General features: G+C 30.7%; 1 protein-coding gene across 1 annotated transcript; it reads left to right on the forward strand.

Moving 5' to 3' along the window:
- Positions 1 to 14,182: 14,182 nt before the first annotated feature.
- Positions 14,183 to 16,351, forward strand: LOC119688657 (myb-like protein AA). The gene is made up of 3 exons (XM_038103327.1): positions 14,183 to 14,598; positions 14,654 to 14,900; positions 14,974 to 16,351. Exons 1-3 carry the CDS (start codon positions 14,183 to 14,185, stop codon positions 16,273 to 16,275), a joined length of 1,965 nt encoding a protein of 654 aa, XP_037959255.1. The 3' UTR covers positions 16,276 to 16,351.
- The last annotated feature ends 7,815 nt before the right edge of the window (positions 16,352 to 24,166 follow it).

Raw genomic sequence — 24,166 nt, forward strand, 5'->3', positions numbered from 1 at the left:
GCCTGCACGAATGCTGAAAGTAGCACAAATTAACCTTCAGCATTCGAAAATCGCATCGGACAATCTCGCCATCTTTCTCATAGAGGAGGATGTCGATGTCAGCATTGTGCAAGAGCCACGCCCTAAATGTGATGCTGCATTTAAATGATCTTCACATTAAAAACACGGTTTGTAATAGCGCTGTAAGACTGAAAGTAACAGGCGTATGGTTAGAACGAACATATGGACATAGTCGGATTCTAGGTACAGTGCCAAATTGTCTGTATAGGATGACATCGGATTATCTGAATCCGTGTATAGACTTCGAAAGGAACTTCCAGACAATATTCCCTTCAAGAAATGAGTGGAAAAGGAAAAATTTCGAAGCAAATTACGATATCTCAATATATACAGATGGCTCGAAAATGAGCGGTGGGGCAGGAGCAGGAATCTTCGCACCATCTAAAAATATAAATATCTCTCTTAGGATACCTAATGAAGCTACGGTTTTTCAGGCTGAAATCCTAGCAATAAAAGCAGCCTGTCGGCAAATTGCAAGCCACATCGAGAACAGATGTAGTGTTGCTATTTTTATTGACAGCCAGGCAGCAATTAAAGCTCTTGAATCCTTTATAACAAAATCAAAAATAGTAAAAGAATGTAGAGAAGCAATCGACGAGCTAAACCGGTTGGCCGATATCACACTCATCTGGGTTCCTGGGCATAGGAACATCGTAGGGAATGAGAAAGCTGATAGTTTAGCCCGCTCTGGTGCCTCCCTAAATGCGTCACTGGCGGTATCAGTCTATATTACCCTGGAGACCATCAAAAGAAGTACCTTTCTTTACTTTCTGCAACTCGCCAATAACAGATGGAAAGCACTAAGGTCATGTGCAACTTCCAGGTTAACGTGGCCCACTTATAATAAAAATAAATCTCTGGAACTCATCAAAAAAGATCGCGTAAACACTGCAAGGCTTATCGCGGTTCTTACTGGTCATTGGTGGTTAGGAACTCACGCAGAGAAACTGCGTATTCCCCATAACTCTCACTGCAGAAGTTGTGGAAACCCGCGGGAGAAAGAAACAATAATACATTTTCTCTGTGAATGCCCAGCTCTAGCATCCAGAAGATATAGGTTCTTAGGAAAATACTTTTGTGATAGTTTATCAGACTGCTCAATGGTAAGGATGAAAGATCTGTTAAATTACCTAAATTCGGTGGGATGGATTTAGTCTCTACTCTTCTATACTAGGGTTCTTGCGAGGAATGTGGTAACAAAACGGCGAAAAATCGCTAATTGAGGTACATTTGAAGTTATCTTATGACCTGCCACTGCAACCAACCAACCAACATTCAACGACTGATTTGAAAAAATTTATTTAATCATACCAAAACCAATAGACTACCTATTTTCCTTTTGTTTTATATGTTTATTGAACCAAAATAATTTCTATATGAGTTTTTTATGTATACAACTTTAAAATAATATATTAGAAATAGTAATACATCATCATTGCATCTTGACCTTACAAAAAGTCAGGTTGGGGTCCAGCATGTGACTTCCAAATATTAGTATTTATGTTAAAGCAAAAAATAATGCTGATTTAGCCACTTCATCTAATAGGACCAAGCTTTAATTTCTTTACTATTTTGCCACTTAACATACGTTATCCTTCAGTCGAGAGTAAACTTCCATTGTTTAGTTAGCACTTTTCAAATTCTCTCATATTCGTCGCCATAGTTTGTTAGCTCCACCAGAGTCTGCAAGGATATTTATTTAACAGCATATGCGTAGGCATTCGCAGATATGTAGGTATCAGGTTTGTATTATGTCTAAGGACATGTAAATGCAAGTCATTCTGTGTGTTTTCACATTTAATAATCTTATCATGTCGTTTCCTGTTATATTTGTTGAGTAGACAAAACCGTTCATTAAAACGTTAAGTGAATAGTTAATCAGACGATGCAGGCGTTTGAATTTGTACTTCGTCAATTGAATTGACTAAGTTTCGAAGCTCGTAGGTGTATGATTAGATGGGAAAAGTGCCTTATTTAGTTATTTATTTTATAATTAAATACAAATTTCATTAATTGGCAAAATTTGACTACATCATCATTTTTGACACCCACGTGAAAATTATACCAGGAACAAGTGCAAATATGTTTGTACCAAAGGAGTCATATATGAGAATAGATACTGAATTCGTTGATGGGTGGTTGTTATTGTAATCGCAACGTTTAAGTTGAAGTCAAGAAATATGTGTGTAAAACGTTCCTCATAATTTGGCATAATGAAGTTTTTTAAGCAAAATTAATAATATACATCATGCTCAAATGGTTTCATTTTATTAACTTGGAATAATCATGATAACTATCTTAGTATTTTATTTTAATATTTAATACATATAATTGTAAAATGGTCTCAGTAAATTTAATTAATTTCATTCTCTCGAAACAAAAGATTCAATTAATACTTATAATATCAATTAAATAGCATTCTTTAATATATTCTTAACATTTGCATATCCATTAAAGTATTCACATATAACTTATTTGGAGAGATATTTACAGCGTATTTACCTTTTTGTTGAACATAAGCTTTTTTCATATCACTTATCTACACTTTTTTTTTCAATCGTTTAAAAAATTTAAAAAAAAAAACAAAATCGTCGAACTTTGCTTATTTTCTTCCTATCAAATACATAAGTATGATTGGTTGCGCATTTCGCTTTAGGTTAAGTTCGCTTAAGTTCTTATGGTACGTACTGATTAATTGAGCATTTAATTCTCAGCGCACGTACAGCCAAGATAAATCTTTCTACCCACTCAAGTTTCTGTATATTTTAACATGTTGTGAGATCTCTACCTAAGTAGCATTTTCCATTCAATTAAAGTTTCAAAATGATTTAAATGTTTCAGTGATTTATATGGCAACATAGTGGTCCATATGTATATGCAAAAGATCACCATTTTGCCATGCACCAAAAAAAGGTTAGACGAACATTAAACATCAAAAGATGTGATTTTGCTGGATTCCTTTGGTGTTAAACGTTATAGGTAACGAGCAAGCTGACGATATGTTCAAAAGAAACTCTCAAATGAACATAGGTGACACTGATACCTTGGCATAAATCTCGACATATAAACTCTTTGAGAGCATAGAAGAGTTTACCAATGCGATAACAAATGACTTGTGCAGCAATCCTGAAAGCTGTTAAGCCACTTCTTATAGCACCAGATTACACATGAACGATTCGGTTGTTGAGCTCCACCAAACCTGCACAGCGTGTACTTATTATACATACATACATACATATAGCGCATATCGACAGGTACATTGTGTGGAAGTTGCCACGATGAAGAAATAATAGAATCCATCATCACTTATTGTACCTTCATCCAACACCACAAAAGTGCAGTTTTAATGTTATCGAGAGGAAACTTAAAAGTATTTTTAAGAGCATTACAATATGCAACAATTTTCAACGACAGAGGAAGTTGTCGCATTGAAAACACATTCAGTGGAAAAAACGCTATAATAAGTGATTTCAAAGTGTGTAGAGACATATTTCAGAAACGTAGAATCTATTCAAATAAAAAAAAACACTGGTCTACATAACTGCTCCTTAATTTCTACTTAATCTTGAAGTTGTAGGTTTAAACCGTTAAGCAAAGGCAAATTTTAAAAAATACTGACTATTGCAATAAATTGGATGAAGTATTAAATTATTTTACATTCCCTGGACTATTCGTGGTAAAGCAAATCTAAAATTTATTTTGAATTCAAGAAAATAAAAACCGAATATGTTTCCTGGATCATTTCCTCCTTGAGTAAATGTATATATATATCCAATTTACAAGCAAAATTAATTCCGTTACTGAAAAATTTTTTCTATAGATTTATTACTCCTTGGCTGCACATTTGTTGCTTAACCTCTACTCCAAAATTATTCTTATTGCTTATGATTTTTCTTTTCTTTGTTATTTTTATGTATTTTATATTTGCAATTATATTTGTGCATTTTAGCAGAAGAAGAAAGAAAATGTCACAAATGAAGTCAATATAAAAACCCAGACTTACCCAAAATTCCTCAACAGGCTCCCTGCTACACTTGCTTGCGGTAAACGTCAGAGAAGATAACTTTGGGAATTGTCAATTCACTTGTGTAGGAAATTTTGTCCAATTCAATAGCAATTGCACTGCATCGTGCTCAACTAGAAATCAAATAAAAATCTAGAAGTTACTACTTCATCTGCCAGAGCAAGAAAACTAAATAAAGCAGACCGAGCCGATTCACTCCATCAATAGCAATAAGGACACACAACAATTTACATAACAAATTTTTGCTTTCATCTTCATGTTTTCTTTTCCTACAGTAGCTTTCATTCCTCAAGCACAACGGTGAAGTAAGGAATAAATAAAAAAGATATCTAAACCACTCACTTTTATCTTAAAACTGGAAAATGTATAGAGAGCAACAAAAGTACATATCCCCCAGGACTGATTTCAACACAAGCAACGACAAAAATACTTACTCCTTTTCGATATGCATTGCTTTTGTTAATCTGTTAACTTATTTAAATTTTGTGGTTGAATAAGTAAAACAATAACGACTTCCTTTGTCCTTTTATATACGATATTGAGTTTCCTTACAAGTTCCAAATTTATGTTTACGAGAGCGCAAAATGCATCTGTATTTGTGTATGCATAATGCGCTAATAGAATTCAAAAGTACTGGTTTCGGAGTAAAACTTTAATGCGAGTACCACAACTATTCGAACTCAAGTAAATTTAACTATAAATTTTTTAAATGAAACCCACATAAGTCAAAATCTTATATGCATTAGATGTATATCAATTGAAATATGGAAAGGGCTATTTGAAGACATATAACATAACATAAGATGTAAGTTCCAATTTGTTATACTAAAAAATTTTAAGTTGTGACTCGGAAGCTAAATTCATGACAGTCATAATTTCAATTTTTGAAAATCTATTCAAGTTTCTTAAATTATTCCCATAATGTCTTTAAGGATTCGAAGAATTATTAAAAAACGATAAAAGCGGCATAACAAATTTAAAAAAAAAATCAGCTGATCAAAATGATAATCAAGATGAAAATGAAATCGATTTAAGCAGCCGCAAAGGATTTTTAAAAAAAAACTTGGTCAAAATGATAGTCAAAATGATACTAAAAATCGATATCAGAAGCGTCACAAAATTTTTAAAGAAAATAAGTTCATCGAAATGGGTAAATAATAAATTAAAAAAAATAAAAAATTAAAAAATAATTAAAAACCCTTCAGACCCGTTAAACTAAATCACTAGAGAGAGTACGTTTTAAAACAACAGCTCAAAAATGTTTTTTTCATGATAATATGAAAAATTAATAAGAAATAATTAATAAGATGATAAGAAAACATGTATCTCGAAAAAAAAATTTTGTGGTTTTTTGTGTATGAACCCATGGGGTTTTGAGAATTGACATTATGGATACATTTTCAAATGGCCATATCTCAGGCTACACAAATGATAGAAACTTGCAATTTCTTGAGTTTTAAAGATAATTAATTGAACTTCTAAAAAATTTCTTAAACTGTTAAGATTGTTTATAAATAAACTTATTTGAAAAAAAAATTTTTTTCTCCAAAGTTTTCATATTTTATATTTTATTTAGATTATTTTTAATTTTAAAATTTTTCAGGATGGCATTATTTTTTGAAATTTTTTAATATATTTTTTTTCTCTCGCAAAACACATCAAGCACAAGCGTACTATATTTCCACTGACTGAATTTACAAAGAATATTCTAAAAATATTCTTACACAATATTTTTGATTTCGAAAAGTTAATAAAATTTTACATAAAACCAAGAAACTTTAGGACGATATTTTTGTTAGAAGAACTTTTAAAAAATTAATTTGTCCTTCATATCACACCAACATATACACACGATTTTTCAGTAGAAAAAAACAGAGAAATATTTCACACAAATTTTTATATTTTATAAATTATATTAAAAAAATAAATACTTCCAGTGGGACATTACTCTTAAGGGCCCATTAGACAGCAACGTTCGTTGTCAACGCGCGCTTGTCATTACACAAACAATTTTTAAAAAATTTTTTAAACACGCCCCAGATAAAACAACAAATATACTAAAAAATCGCTCTCACATGAGAATTTTTTTCTCCTACTTTTCTCCTACTTTGTGAAATGCGAAATTTGTTTGTGTAATAGTAACATTTGAATTTAAAAAAATGTGTTAGAGAAAATCAAAAATTTTGATATTTTCTTCAAACATGTCGTGTTTTTGCATATACAGTCGGATTTGGTCGGCATGCAAAATTTTATTTATTTTGAGAAATGGAAGCGTAAACATCGTTTAAATGCACGCATGATTTGTCGTTAGCATGCGATGCTTTGCAAATATGAATGAATTTTATTTTAAATATTTGTATTTTCTACCTAGGTAAAATTTTTTAATTTCCAAAACATTTTATTAAGGAGAATTAAAATATTAATAACCTTGGGCTAAAAAAAATAACCAAACATTAAATTACAATAAAAATTTTGTTTCAAATATTAATTGCATTGTGCACCTACGGAAAATTTGTTATTAAAAAAAACCAAAAAAAAAATTAAATTATATAAAATATAATATATATAAAAATAAATATATAAATTGAAATCATAAAAATAAATATAAATATATAAATTAAAATTATAAATTAAATGTAAAACATCATTTTTCGCAAGGAAATTACGCATAGCAGCCGCTGTCGACACTTCAGCGATTGCTTTAATACTGATGAGTGAACAAATTTTGCATTCTTTGCTGGAGGCGTGTTTAAAAAATTGTTGGTAAATTTAATGTGTAATGGAGAGAGAAGACTTCGTGTGTTTGTCAACGCGCGTTGATGTCTAAAGGCCACTTTAGAAGTAATTAAAAAAAATCAATATATCAGGTGTCCTATACGTCACTCATACGCACCATAATACCATTAAATAAATTTTCCAAGAAAAACGGCACAAAAATTTTCCTTAAAAAAAAAGTAAAAAAAAAACAATCTTAACAGTTTAAACAATTTTTTAGAAGTTCACTAAATTATCTATAAAACGCAAGAAATTGCAAGTTTCCATCATTTGTGTAGCCTGAGATATGGCCATTTGAAAGTGTATCCATAATGTCAATTCTCAAAACCCCATGAACCCATCTCCTAAGTTTTCTTATTTTATAAAAGGAGTTCATAAAAAATTTCAGCCAAATCGAAGGTGATGAGGTCGTTTTTTGCCGTAATCCGTCCGGTTTGTAAAAGAATTAACCATATACAATCGTAATGGTTTCTATTTAAAAAATTATTGCTTATTAATATATGTATTACATTGTTTGCTGATATGTTTAATAATCATTGTAATTATGTAAAAGAGTAGTTTAGAGTGATTTCAAGAGCTGTAAGGTCAACCCCGAGGATCCACTCAACATTTAAAATCCAAGTATCGCCGATTTTAGGTGACTAAATTCAATATCGCAATAATCCTACCCATGCAGGAGACTTCATATACGGTAGAGCTACTGGGATTAAAAAAAAATTATTGTATAATGTATTTAAATGAATTATTTTTATTATTGTTGAAGCATATTGATACTTATAATCAATATAGTTAAAGAAAGCAGATAATATATATAGTCAAAATTTATTACTTGAACATTTATTTATTTATATGAACATTTTTATAATGCAAGTCTATAAAAAATTATTAGATTTTAAATTAATAATAAAGCTAATATATGAATATTAAAACTAAATTGTAAAAATTAAAAACTAAATAATAAAAATGTGCAGTCATTTCAATAAAATTTATGAAGTATTCACTTAACACCTTTAAAACGACGTACCTGATGTATAGACTGCTACTGAAAGGCGCTTGAGTGGCTAAACGTGACGGGAATACCATTTCACAATGCTTCACTCAACCATAAAGTGTTAATGTTGCTACAGCGGGAAATGCGAGGAGTACATGCAAATAAAGATATAATCTTAATATTTAAGATGCAGAAGGGGGATAAAAAAGTGAAATACAAAAAAATTCAATCATTCCGAACGTGCAGACAGCACAGCCATGAGCCACACGCGAGCTACAGTCATAAAAAGGCAAGGAGTACTAACGTTAAAGCCAATGGAATGTGTCATCAAAAGATTTACCAAACGAAAAAAAGGATGAACGGAAAAATATTTCACACATCATCAACTGTTCACTTCAAATGGAGAATTTTATTGAACTTCCAAACCAAGTCAATTCAAAGCAATGCTGTTATCACCATAGCAGACACCATATCAAAATTGAAGTCAAGGCAGTAAGTCCTGGTATTATGGTTTAGGATGTTATGGTTTAGGAATATATAGATATTGTAACTGCTTTTGTTTGCTGAAATAGTTAAAAATATAGAACCTTTGTGGCATTTATATGCCGTGAGGAAAAGTCATCTTTAATGGCCTGTGAACTGAGTGGCATGCAGTTGTAACTTCTTTTTTTATTTGTTTAGTATTTTGCATCACTTTGCTTAGACTGCAAAAAAATCGAATTGAAAATATTTCCAAGCTACCTTGTGATGATGTGTATGACAATCATCATCAACTACTCCATGTATTTAGCATTTATTGGCTATTATTTATCACACTTGAGAATTGCATTATCTTTGCATAAATGATCAAATTTGCAGGTTTTATAATATAACTTAAAATAATTTTGAGTTCAATGCAATCGCTCTTATTCTCTTATATTATATTCTTTCATGAAAGATGAGAGATCAATATTAATAATTAAAATGATTTCATGCAAATATTTATTAAGATTAAGAATGAAAGATAAATAAATAGAGAAACCAATAAAGAATAATCACTCTTTGACTGCTGACTTAACCACTGCTATTGCTTTACTGCTTCTCTGCTTGACCGACTTCTACCTGACTTCTTAACAGGCTTACATGCATATCTGGAATTAAAAAATGTTTAAAACAATGAACTTCATTTGGTTAATTATTTCCATAGGAACTGATGACTGTAAACTATTTTTGGAAGCTATTGCCATTGATGTGCATGAAAATAATATTGACTCAAGTATTTTGATGTACTGGTAGCAGAGTTATCGCTAACCTTTAAGCTCGGTCTAGACCATAATTTTTGAGTATCATTCAGGAGAGGAAATCTATGAATAATCCTCAAAAATGATAATCTGCATCTAACAGCAATGGCACCCTTATTCTTCAAAAATTTTGCTTGAATGACAGCTCTTGAATGTGAGTATGTGCAAGTTCGTTCGCTAGAATAAATTTAAGCAAGAGACAACTCAACTTGAATGACATTCAATAATGATATAGTGCACCGCGCTTCAGTTCAATGGATTATCATTACCTGTATTGCATAGATTTCTTATATAATGGGATGAACACAGCCTAAATTTCAATATTTTTGTTCTTTGGGAGCGAAGAGTTGTAAACTTAAGATTACAGCGTATCAGAATGATGTAGATTTAATATAATTAAAAACTAGTTTTATGCTATGGCAGGAAACATATTCCGAAAACAAAAGTGGATAATAATAAGAAAATGTTCATGCGCAAAAATTCAATGCTCTAACAAGTGAATTCTTGAACTAACCATAGAGCTATTTCCGATATCGTCAAAAATTCACAGTGCTCTTCAGAAAAATTATCGGTAATGGACGCACTTCAACTTACTTCAACTTAATTGTGTTCCACTTAATTTTCACTCATGTGAGAAGGCACCGCTTGTTTAGATAATTAAGTCCCAAACTATCTACCAGTTGTACTCGTTTGAGCATACTTTGTTTGACTCTCCCAAAGCTATTTATTCAAAATGATTATATATCTATAAAATACAACAAATATTGTAGTTAACAAACAACCTAATCAGCTTATCATCAAGGAACACTTTTTTGCACTAATATGTAATGATTATTTTTACAACTATATTTTTTTATCTAAAATGAAAAACGAAAACAATTTCCAATATTTATTTGGATCCAAAACTCAAGCTTATTGTACAAATCTTAATCACTGCACATATTATCCGAATCGAAATCACTCCCTGAATCTAATTGAAATTGAGGTTATTTTGTTAAATTTATTGGCTGCCTTTGCAGTGTTGACACTATTTTTTCTTACTGTTGGAGGGTTAACGGAAGTCCCTTCAGTATCCTGAAAATGCCTATTGGTGTCAATTTATCACTTTTTTTTATTTTTTACTTTCACAATTTTTATTCTTAGGTTTCCTTCCTTTTGATATTTTTTATTCACACCGAAATCAACTAATTTTTTTGTACGGCCTACTAAATTTAACAATAGGACAACTTCTTTCCTTGATTGCAAATACTTTATTGTTTGGCCACATATCAAAGCAGTTCTGATTAGGTTGTGCGATGCCAATCTTAATTGACTTCAGATTAATGTAACAGAGTTAATTTCGTTTGGTATTTTGGCCAAATCTTCCATCTGGTTTTTATGTTACCTTGAGAGTACACGATTTTACAATCCAGTGCATAAGGTAAGGTGAATGAAAGAAATTCCATTAATGGATTCACAGGAAGTGTTTATTGTATGGCTTTTTGGGATTGATTTTAAAAATATTATTTCAGCCGTATAAGCATTTTTTTGTTACTCAAATACAAATAATACAACATTCTTGGCATTTCTATATTAAATGATGAAATAAAAATAATAGAACATATTTTTTGCGGATTTATGAAATTTTATATTAAAAGGGACCATTTATTAGTTAAGCGAGGACGTCAGTTATTTATTTTTTTTCATTGTTATAAAATTTAATTTATAAAATTTTAATTATCATTATGGCATCACTGTTTAAGGTGAACAATTAGCATATAAACTAAGCACTTCCAGATATTTTACTTTTCAGCAAAATTTATTCGGTTTCTTATGTCACAAATTTTTATACAAATATAAGTATTATAATAAAATTAGTTCATTTAGTATGCCGACGATATTGATATTATCAACCGCCAGTGCGGCATATACCAAGTTAGAAAAACAAACGAAACAAATGGGTCTTGTGGTAAATGTGGACAAATTAAAGTATTTTCAGTTAAAAAACAATTCTTTTGAGCTTCTTAAGACCCACATTACTGTTGGCAATTACAACTTTAAAGTTGTGAAAGTCTTTGTTTATTTGGGAACCAGTGTAAACATCAAAAATGACGTCAACCGGGTAATTTAACGAAGAATCACTGTTGCCAACACATGGGCTAAATAGGCAATTGAGAAATGTAGCCCATTCTCGACAAACAAAAATCACGCTCTACAAATATCTTATCATGCCTGTCCTTCTGTATGGTGCAAAAGCTTTCATACAGATTCCTTACATGTTGGCGACGTGTATTGATGATGAAATATCATAGAAACTACAGCATGGATCTTTGATGTCTTATTTCCTTTTTGAATGTTTAGTATTGATTCTTGTAAATGCAGCTGAAATTATTACTTTCATTCCAATATTTTGCAAATATGACCAAATTTTGTCAGATCATAAATAGCTCCAAAGAATACATTTTAAACTCCGTCTATTGCTGAAGAATGTAGTCTGATTCTAGACACAATTATCTATATTATCTATATTCTATCTATATTTAAATATATACCTAATTATCTATATTTATTTATATCAAACTATTTAACCTCAACTTAATGTTTGAAGATTATTTAACGATAATATTAACATCAAAAACAGTTGAAAAAAAAACAATCTTTCAGGCAAATTCACCAGCAATTTTTCACAGTTCACCTTGTAAGCTTAGCGATTAGTGCCTTTGGTTAATTACAAACCACAACAAAAATATATATTATTTTCGTTGAGAGCTGAGTTATAATTAATGCACTTCAATATATGATTATTACGAGAATATAAGGAAAAAGTCAACGGCCTATTTGAAGAGGCGTGCCTTCTCAACATATATAACATCCTGATCGACCAGGACTTCATACAACAAAACTAAGTCAAGAAAACAGGCAAATTGCAATACTTTTAGGTCATTGGTGTGTAGATTTCTGTACACCACTCTTTATAGATACTACGGAAACTTGAACGAGGTGAAAATAATCACACATTCTCTCTGCGATTGCCCCATATTGTCCAACAGAAGAAATAAATTAGTAGGCAACTTCTTTCTTAATAATATGTCAGATTTCTCGTCAGTAAAAACGGGTCGACCATATGTTTAAAAATGTGGAACAATATATATGTAAAACACAAGCTCCAATAATTAATATAATATAATTTAAGTATATCAAACGTAGAAGAAAGGGCCAATTATAAATATACACGACCGTACTCTTCAACAGCCGACTGACTGCTGACTTCACAACTACTGCCATTACTGCTTGACCGACCTTTACTTGACTGCTCAACTTAACCACTGCTACTGCTGGACTCTCATATATAACTTACATATATAACAAACAATTTTATATCCTATGACGATTTCGAGGAAATGTTTAAAAACAAAAACTTCACTATTAATCCATTAAATTTTTTAGCTACAATATTTCCATTTATTTCGGGTACTTGTGGTACTTGCGGATTATATCAGAAGTTTACTTTTATTCGCAAAGTAATACTGTAACACCAAAATTTTTATTAATTTTCGCACAGTTTAATCGAAAACCATAAAGAATAAATTCATTTTCATTCTACCGCCAATCAACTTCATTCTTCATTAATTATTTCTTATTATAAATTACATAAAATATTGAATAGCCCTAAAACTGTTTTCGTTACGTTCTCGAAATCTCAAAATCTTAGTATCTGTATGTGTTAGTATCAATTTAATCAAGTTACAATACAAAATAATGAAGTTTTTTATTATCTTAATTGCTTTTGAAATCCTTTTGAATCTACTAAACGAACTTCTGCAGTGGCACTTGAAATTTAATTTAAAGTATTAATTTGCATGCTCTTTGCAATATTTTATAGCTCCTTTAACCACTCGATGTAGTCTGTATTAATTTGTCATTCTAAATTCAATTCTTTACTGTAATTTATTTGTGGTGCTGAAATCATTTATCATTGCTCCTGTACTACTGAGAGCTGCTGCATCTGTCTTAAGGTGTGTACATTCAGATAACCAGTAGCCTTTGTAACAGCACACAACTGTTTAATTAAAAAAACAATCCATTTCAAGAATTTAAAATGTACACAAAATCAGGAGTAGCTGTGTTCAAAATATAATAAACTTAAAAAACTTAAAATAAACCAACAACAAACTTAAGACAGAAATCTAGCCAGAAGTATTTATAAAAAGTGTTTTTCTCACACATATGCATTCATAATCCCCACAGTAATGATTTATAAGTATATTCCTTAACGAATGCCGGTGCTAATGAATCAGCTTCACAAGAATGCGTATGATTCATGAATCATAGCATGTACTCAAATGAGTATGAATGACTCGTTTACTTGTAGCATTCGTAAAAATTCTCTGTGAACGCTGACCATTCTTTGGTTTGTGTTCTTGAATATTTCATGTGCAATAAATTAGAATATAGCAAAGTATAAATCATAAGTGCTGTCAACTGAGTATATGAATCAGGAGGAATCGAATATATGAAAAAAGGAGTCAGAATGCATATAAATGAAACACTGTCAACAATTCGAGTATGATTCGAGTGTTGAGTACTCATTGCAGTGCTCTGGTGTGTATCACTGCTCCAACCGCTCTCATTCCGATCTAGCTTTTAAATAACCGTAGAGTTTTAGTACATATTGCATTTTGCCGGAGTTTAGAATGTACTAGCATTACTTTTTTCCTACTTTCACTTATTTCAGGTTACTCCCTTTCGAGTTAGTTAACTACAGGGTTATTTTTAATTAGCAACAATAACTTCACATCGACTTTACGATGACTATCGTGTTCTGTACCTTAGGTCAAATTCTTGTTATATTAAAAAAAACACATATTAATTTGTTGACCACTATTTTTCAATTTACTAGTAAGGAATAAAATTATATACTCTCGATTAGAATTCACTTGTTACAATATTCGAAGTTATCAAGAAAAACATAGCATCCATGCATATTTTTTAAATTTGAATACAAAATTTTGACAAGGAATGAAAAATTTTTTTTATTAGAAGTTATTTATAACACTTAAGATTGGTTTCATGATGAATAATAATTTGGATCAATCAGCTGCTACTGGGGTTACGGAATACAACATTCCGCGCGATGAAAATGTATTGGGAGGAAATACAGCTATTAATCTAAATAACTTTCCATCTCTACCACCAAGTAGTCAAAGTTTTAATGTTAATAACTTTCCAATTGTTAACACTATTATGACTACGGAAAGTGACCTACCAAATGGTAGCATGAGTCTAAATGGCCCTCCTGTTTTTTTCAGTGATGTCGCGTGTACAATTCCGACAGGAAATGCTAATACTGCTGGGGCTGCAGAAGTTGGCTCCACATCTAATGATACTCACGTACGTGGAAGTACTTCACCGCTTAGTCAAATGATCTTTGTTAGTATGCCTTCAAATATCGGTCCATATGAAACTCAAAGCAACGGTGCAGATGTTGGGTATATTACTATATTTTATGCTATGAGTCAAACATTTCACAATATTTTATTTTAGGTTCCAAGCACAAAACAGCAATTTCAATGCTAATAGCATTGATGGGAGTAATATGAATATTGGTACGAATGTTTATGGATTTCTCATTGTTGGCTTAAGTTCGCTTCCCATATATCAACAAAATGAGTTTCAGTATTCTACACAAATAATGTACAATATACAAAACAATGCTCAGATGGATCCTAATAATCCCAATAACAATATTCTGCAATATTATCAGCCACCGCAAATACTAGTTCCTGTTTTCGTAAGTAATAAATATTTGTTCTACAACAGCAGCTTATTTTATTATATAAAATATTAAATTTTCAAATTTACAGCAACATCAAACGCAAGTTCAAGATAACTTACACCCTCAGTCGCAGTCACAATTTTGGCGTCCAAATCAATATCATGTTGAACCTTATTCTCAACAAGTGCAAATGTTACAACAACAACCAACTCTACAATCACAAAGTCAATTTGATTATTTATCTCCAAATATTCCAAACCAATCAGAGTCCCAATATCAAAATCATCCTCAACTTCATTCCCAACCACAAAGTCAACTGGATTACTCATTCTCAAATGTTACAAACCAGTTCCAGTTTCAACCTGACTTTCAACATTATCATCAATCAATACCACAACCAACTCTACAATCACAAATACAATTTGATTATTTATCTCCAAATAACTCAAGTCAGTCAGAGTCCCAATGTCAAAATTGTCGTCCAGTACATTTTCAATTACAGACTCAACAGGATCATTCATTCCCAATTGTTACAGACCAGTCACAGTTTCAGCCGCAAGTGCAACATATGCGCCAATCAATACCGCAACTACAGTCACTTTTACAATCACAATCAGAATTTGATTATTTATCTCCAACTATTTTAAACCAGCCAGAGTCTCAACGTCAATATCAAGATTCCTCTCAAGTTTATTCGCTATTCCAACCACAATTTAGTTATTCGTCTCCAAACATTACAAACCATCCACAGTTGCAGCCTCCAGTTCAAAATATTCTTCAACCAATGCTGCTGCAACCACTGCCCACTTTACCTCAATCGCAATCTCAATTTGGTAATTTATATTCAAATGTTGGAAGCCATGAGTACAACAATAACAACACAAGTCGCGAGTTATTTTATAATCATAATGCTGAACAAGAAACATCACCATCATATCCTAATATCTACTATTTCAACGGAGGGATGGAACAGCACAATGGAGCAGCCAATGATAACGTTGGTGTCAATATTAATGTAGAGCATGACATAGCCAATCCTTATAATGTGAATAATGCTGAGTTGTCATCAGATATTGAACCTACAATCAATTCACATGCTTCCATGGCTGCTCCCCGTAGTTATTATTTTATGGGTTCGACTCATCCACCAAATATGTCGGATATAAATGAGTTTAACAATAATGGAATGCCATTTGGAACTGATTCCGACTTGTTGCCGCGTGCTTACATAGCACCTCAGCATACTGACAATGTAATAGGTAATTATTCTCCACCAAATGAGCGCCTCAGCGATGTATCGTCAACTCAGCAACAACCAACGTTAATTGGCTACATGACACCGGAAGGCTTCATTACTGTTTGTGATATGAATCCTTCTACTCACAATTAAGGAAATCTGTGTTGATTAAAACTCTCCATAATGCATATGAAATTTGAAGACTGAAAATTTTTGTGGAGAATTTATATTTGATAGCCTTTTGGAATGTCTACAAGATAATTTGTAACTTTCAAAATATGAAATTTTTCAAAATCATGATTTTCTGCTTTTTTTTTTCATAAAATTATTTTCATTAAATAAAATTGATCATCATTTACACAAGTGATGTAAAAGCTATTCTTTTTCTTTATAGTTTTTGGAAAATATCCTTAAAAGTTGAGGAGTAGAGCATAATGTAATCGTTGCTTCAAGTTACGTTTTCCAACTTTACTAATGTTAATAGCTGTTACGTTCCAGAGCCTAACTATGCCAGCTAACTAGGAGACGTCTGAATACCAAATATTACCGTGCTAAATGAGCATTTTAAGAAACATACAATTGAATCTAAAGACGAAAGGTTCCCATAAACGATAATCTTACGTACATTAATTTAATTATTAATTTACTGTTCATTGTGCAACAAATTGTAGCTCAGGATATTATTTGTTTAGAATCCTGCTTTCTAAATAACCTTAAAACTTAATTAAAGAAGAGTGAACATGTAGTTATTTTTAAAATAGATAGTACCCACCTACTTGACGGTGCTACGTTAAATACCCTGATGCCTATTTTTTTCATATAAATAATTACCAATTGGAACCAAAGCGTAACTTTGTACAGCAATAAACAAATAATGTAATTTGTCAAATGCTTTGCTTTGTTAAATTGTTTTAAAATTCTGTCATTTTAATCCGCAATTTGGAGGTCAAAGAACTATACAAAATAAATCGTATACATTTTTTTAGCGTATAGATTCTCTTACACAATATCGATGAATTAAAAAAGCAACAAGAATCCAAGCAAGAAACTCAAACTCTCATCAGATGCATTAGATATCTATCAAGGTAAACGGTTGGGTAGAAGTTATCATTATTGAACTACATAAGTTCCTTAGCTACATAGACTGGATAAAATCAGGCTATAAACACCAACAACAAAGTAATGAGGGTTGAGGTCAGTATTTGGCAATACTCGAAACAACTGTGTGGTCAGCAAAAAATTCAATTAATTAAAATAATATAAAATGAATTTTTGTTGTTGTAGTTCACTACTCTTCATAGAAATTTAACATAAAATGCATAAACATTTTTTTATTGGTCTTGGTTCTGTCACACTATTTATATATAAATAATCTGTATTTTATTCTTTTGTTACGTACGTAATTTAATAAAGTTCCATATTAACGTAGGTTGTTAAGGTCAGGTAGACTTCGAAACTGAACTCAGTGACATGTCTACAGAATTTTATTCATATCATGTTTTGTCATAATAATAATTATCACGCTGAAAACAGAGACCTATAAGATATATTGTTCTGTATTACTAATAATACCACATCACAAGAAAGATTGTAACTCATACTAATTATTAAATTCTCGAATTCCCGCCCATCAAGATGATTAAAGTCATTAAATCCTCTCTTGCTTGAATACAAGGCCACTTTAATAGTTTAATTTCACCAATTCTCTGGACTTCAATAAATCAGATAGATGCAAATTCGTCAAATAGGTAAAAGTTCATATATTAAAGACAGTTAAAAACATACTCCATAAATGGTAGACAGTCCCTAATATGTTATCATTACAAAGCGTTATAGTAATAATTCTTTAAAACTGAATCAATTAAGATTTGAAGTGTAGTACCTAAATAAGCAGCTCAAATGGCATGGTTGCCAAGACTAAAAATTTGTCTATTGTGAACGATTTTTGGAAGTACATGCGAAATTGTCAGTTAACTGCCAACGAATGATTTCGTTTATTATTCGTATTTTGTGTCGTCATTGTTCGTAACAAATATGTTATTTTTTCTATTTATTATTTTACTGTTAAAAAAGCATAAAAAATTAGATTTTATTCACAATCAAATAAATTTTATTACATGCTTTACACATACAATCATAACAACATTTCCATTTTGTTCAGAGTTGCCATCGCAAGTAGTGCTTATTTTATTTGTTCTTTTGCGACATGCTTACAAAAGAAAAGGCTTAAGATAAATATAATCAATTTTTCATCATATATATGAGTAGCATGTTGAAAAAGGACTACTTATTCTTACTGGTCACAACCTGTTTTGTTCCAAAAACAAAAAAAAATGTTTCGATAGAAATGTTTGGTTAACATTATTATTATGTTGAGGCTAGTTGAGTCAGTGCACCTGAGTACTTTTACTCTCTATTAACGGCGAGGTTTCTTCAAAAACCGTCTTTGCGCCTTGACTAGATTATTGTTTATCACTTCATTAGACTAAGGAATAATTGACCACAGATCTGCATACCTCCCTGAGGAGCCTGTAACCATTCTGAGATTTGATAATGCGGTGTTGGTAAGTCTGTCAGATTTCACAAATAATTTCAGGGCTCTATCCTTTATGTATTTTTTGATCGGATCAATCTTGATGTCCCTGAGGATGTCATTCGTCCTAATGTACCATGGAACTTTAAAAAGTCTTCTCAGAGCCTGGCTTTGTGCTTAGCATAATCGTATAATTTTGAGGTTCCAAGTTCAAATCCTAATACTCAAAAAATTTTTTTTCCCACTATTAATTTAAAAAAATTGTTTCTAGAAAATAACAGAAATAAGGAAGAACAGTGAAGAACACGATCTAGGCTAAAGCACTAAAAACCGATGAAGAGCAAAAGTACTGTCAGCATATTTGTGTAAAATATGAGACATATTTGCTATCCAAGCAGTCAATAGACAATTTCAAAATTGGGATCAAAACCAATAAAGATTAACGTTTCTCTCATGTTGAAGATATCGTAAAAACATAGCATTACTATAATTCAATTAAGATTAGATGTGTGATGTATGTAACTATGAAAATGAATGAACTCAAGTCAAATATCAAAACAAAAGTTTAGGAACATTAATACCATAAAAAAATATTTTCTTATATTTCATAATATTATATCCTCGAAGCAATTTATATACAATAAACCGTTTAAAAACGAATACATACTATTATTCAGAAACTAAATCACAATATACATTCGGTAATACATAAATGCAGCCACTGTTCAAAAGTTTTTTTAAATAAGTGCATAATTTTAGCTTGTCCAGTTATTGAGAAATAACTTCTGGACTTTCATCTGGGTTTGATTTGAAATACACAAATAAAACATGTTGAGTCTTTTATTCTTGTTATTATATATCTGTTAAGAAATCTGTTAAAAAATCTTATGAAATTAAAATTTACTGGTTAATGGCTTTGCTATTCTAAGAAAACTAAATTTAAGCTGGCAACACTTATTGAAAAAACACGATAATGATTGATTTCAGCAACTTCTACTCTGTTACCAAGATATTCGTAATTTTTTTTTTTTCGTATATTTTATTGTTGCTTTTATTTCTGTGGAGAAAAAGAAAAAACAGCAATAGAATACCGCGAATACGTCTATTATTAAAAAAATATATTCTATTGACTTAGTATGAATTTGGAATCTTTGTATTAGGAATGAAAAAATGGTGCAATTTTGTAGCACTTTTTGTGTGATACTTGTAGAGAAGTAAAAGTTAGCCGATGATTGTTCGTTAACCTCAGTAGTCTAGTGGTTAGCAACTCTAACTACTGCCACTGGGGCCCAAGTTCAAATCCCGCTAAGGGCAAACGGTTAATATACAATTTCAAATTAATACAAGTTTAAATCACTAGTCATCGTAGCACGTACGGAACAAAATTTTTAATTAAGTGAAATTTTTTTATATATTACATTATTACCTATAACAGATGTGTATACTCACGCTTTGCTACAACATTTTATTTCAAAGTTGTGCTTTTATTATGTCTGATTGAACTTGGAATTTTTGTTGTTTTTGGTGCATTTGGAGCGAAATACACCCTAAATATCTTAAGTGTTCGTCCAAAACATTGTCCGCATTTTCATCTGATATATGACAGCTACCATCTACAACTTCATTTGTGGTCGCTCAAAATGACTCCGTGGAACTTTTTACTATTTTTTGGAACAACTTTAAATTTATATATCTACCGCGTTTAATATTTATCTTATACAGAAATAAAATGGAATTTTAAATTAAAATATGTTTCGTTTGAAAAATGTTACTTTGTAAATAGTATCAGTTTTTATATTTTATTTCTGGCACTGCTTTATGGTTTGTCTGGTTGCCTACGGAATCATCTGTTATGCCTATAGATGAGCTGATTCTATAGTTAATGTAAAAATCTTTCTGATTGTGCTTAAGTAGTAAAGTTAAAAACAAATGAATTAATATTTCTCATTATTTGAGATATTATATAAATCAGCTTTCAACGTATGAAGGACTTTTCAAAAATGTGTATTTTTAGTGGATTAGCCTATTGGCAGTTGCATGTATTAGAAGGACAATATAACATAAGACTTTTACGTTATCAGAAGAATGCATTTATCAATGTAACGAATGGGCTTCGAGCACATAAATGTCTATCAAATGGATTGTGATGACATTTTAACGAATTGTAATTTTAGTCGGGTATCCTGTTTTGCTAATTCATCTAAAAGAAATGGTAATCAGACGATGAAAGGTCCTGCCTAAATGGTGGATGCCTCAAAATAACCCCGGAAAGTTCCTTCAATTTGTTTTGTGGCATCAAAGATGTGTGCGGTCTGGTATTGTCATAGTCGATCAACATGTCTTTTTTAGAAGCGAATTTTGGTCGCATTTCTTCAATACCTATGTTCTTCCAAGCGAAGCAATTGGATTATCGCCTTAGTAGTTGGAGTAACTCTCCAACTGGATTATAAAATTAATCACTGGAGACTTGAAAATTTTAATTTGCGTTTCAGTATTCTATTTAATTATTTGAATCAAAAGATAGAATTAAGGGTTTATGACAAAAAATTAGTTTTATAATTATTTTCATTCGAAATGTTTTGATATTACCAAAGGTTGGTGTGTCAGTACTACATCTAAAATGTAAAAACGTACTTCTAACTGGGTCCATTAAGATTGGAATAATTTCAACAATTGTGACTCGAAGTTTTGTTTCCCCTGGGCGTAACTCCAGTTACTAGAGCCAGCCGTGATTTAGTTAATGGGTTTTGACCGAATTTGATTTTTATCCCGCTAATTGATATGTGATAGCACACCCCTAATTAGTTCCATAGTTTTCTTAGCAAACCGTGTTATACTATCACCGACGACTTTGGATGCGGGTAAGAATCCATCATAAAAGAAAAATTAATCAACCTAAGTTCTCACATATTTTTAGTCTATACTTATAAAACTTTTTATTATACAAGCTGTTTTGCTTTTGCTTTTGCCTTGTGACTGTGGTGTCCGTGTTTGGCAATTATTTTAGCGACAATTTCTGTTCCATTTTAATGGCTGAAGTAAACTCAAGAGTATACCATAATTTTTAAAACTACACGCAGAAAAAAATTATGTTTGAGGCAAACATAATTTTCAGGAAACTAACTATGTTTACGAACTATGTTTAATCCAAACTTACTTTATTTATGACGAATATATGGAGCAGTATTACCGTAAACATAGTTTACATTGCTACAAACAAAGTTTTTGTTTCTTCTGAATGAAGTGTATGTTTGTTTCAAACATAATGTGTGATTGGTACAAACAAAACAGATTCTTATTACAAACTTAGTTTGTTTACAACAAATATATGAACCAGTGTTATGTCAAACACAGCTTATATTGCTCTAGATATAGCAATTATTTGTCTGGAATTAAATGTATGTTTGTTTCAAAGCTGATATATGTTTGGTGCAAATAAAACAAATTTTTTAGTGTAAATGCTTTTTATTTCTAAACTTATGTATTTACATTTACAAAATGATGTAGAAAATATGAACACAATTAATATTCTAGAAGTTTATTAGATTAAATATTATTTGATAAAATCTAAATAGTAATAAATATATGCATATAATAGTTATTATTAAAGCTAATTAGTTAAAATATAATTTATTTACAAATTTATTATAGAAATAATTATTATCTATTATAGAAATAAATATATGGATATAATAATTATTCTTAAAGCTAATTAGTTAAAATATAATTTATTCACAAATTTATTATTTATTATTTATAGATGATAAAGCAAAATTTTTTTCTGGAATGATACAGTAGCATTCTTGTGTGTACATTTTTATATTTCAATTTTCGCTACTGAGTGGGACTGTACTTTTACAAATGCATCTATTTACACATATATTTATTTATGTACAATTATATATAAAGAAATATATTATTATTATTTATGTTTTTATTTTGATATATTTATATATGTATTTCATAATTTCATATCACTCTTACAAAAGGTTAACTTTCATTCGTATTTCTTAGTAGAACACTATTTTGTTTCTTTTTTCTTTTTAATCATAAAATTATTAACTGTTGCAGTAAAAGTTTTATATTTAATATTGTAAATATTAATAAACACTTTTTACTTTTATACGCGGTTGGAATAAGCATTTAAACAATTAAATGCATACAACGCACACCCGTTCACTAATAAAGACAAACTGACTTATAAGCAATTACAAAGCAAAATGCAAATATCCCACAGTTGTATTTCTGCATTATGCAAAACGAACACAAAAATGAATAATGAAAGAAAGGGCACAAAGTAAATCAAATTTTATCAAAACGAACTAAGCACAGATTATGTTCCGCAGAAGCTAAAACTTTGTTTGCAGCAATCCAAATCTCGACTCAGGTTGTTAGAAACATACTTATGTTTCCAATAATGCAAGTTTGTTTACCTCAATCTGAAATCTCAACGAAAATCTCAAAAATCTGAAATCAAACATATTATATTTGTATTAAACATTAAATAAACATAATTTTTTTCTGCGTGTAGGTTGTGTTTTTAATAGAAAAAAAAGATACATAAAATTCGGTAGTTGACACTGCTTTAATAGCAGACACTGTTGAGGTGTAGCTTTAAGGCGATATTATTTTAATTAATTGAATTTTTGGCTAACCATATCTACAGCTGTTTCGAGTATTGTCAAATACCCATCATCAGTAGTCTTGGAAATAATTCTTGTATTAATTTATTCATAAATAATTATTTTTGAGACTGCAAGTACCAGGAATCGAATTCGGGTTCAGCCAAATGTGAAGCTCAGTATCAGCGTACCTTAACCGAAGAGACCCAAAGCTGTACTTGATTTTTTATGTTCGCACATTTTTCTGAAGTTTTTGTTACTTTGCTATGAAAGTTTTATTAACAAATTTACTTGCTGTGTTTATATTACTACGATATCATAAACCAGGTGTAGAGTAATTGAATTAATTAATATAATTGTATTTTATTTTTAATTGTTAAATTTCTTGAAAAGGAAAAGAATCATAAAAAAACTGCTACTAATTTGAAACCAATTTAGAAAAACAAAAATATTTCAATAGAGGCGGAATGGAATACAGTAACTATATTTGTTTATTTTTTTTCACCTTCTTCCAGTAATACTTTCCCAACAAACATACCTACATAACAAACTTGATTGTAAGCACTACCAACAACACGAAGAACTTAAGCAACTGACATTTACCAGAGCGTAAGAGTAACAATGAAAATTCCTTCAAGCTTTAATTAAGGAAATCTGAAGTCAAATGCAGAAGGTTTGACCAGAAGGTTTGATTTTTCTAATTTCAAAATGATCACCAACAAACCTTAACTCGTTACTTTCGGTTTAAGTACTAAGCTCTATGTAAGTTCATTTGTGTTGAAGTAGCTGCTTTGTATACCCCTCGCTGGTCAAAAACTATTTATATTTTTTTGTAAGCTTTGTGAAGAAATAGAAATTAATATTCTTTAAAGAGATGCTCAAATAAGTC

Source organism: Teleopsis dalmanni, chromosome X (assembly GCF_002237135.1).
Source record: "Teleopsis dalmanni isolate 2A chromosome X, ASM223713v2, whole genome shotgun sequence".
NCBI classification, from domain to species: domain Eukaryota; kingdom Metazoa; phylum Arthropoda; class Insecta; order Diptera; family Diopsidae; genus Teleopsis; species Teleopsis dalmanni.

Bases quoted from the DNA above. Each gene is read 5' to 3' on its own strand.
- LOC119688657 (XM_038103327.1), top strand. From the start codon at position 14,183: ATGAATAATAATTTGGATCAATCAGCTGCTACTGGGGTTACGGAATAC. The intron at 14,599-14,653 runs GTATATTACTAT...ATTTTATTTTAG, and splicing joins AGCAACGGTGCAGATGTTGG to GTTCCAAGCACAAAACAGCA. The intron at 14,901-14,973 runs GTAAGTAATAAA...TCAAATTTACAG, and splicing joins AAATACTAGTTCCTGTTTTC to CAACATCAAACGCAAGTTCA.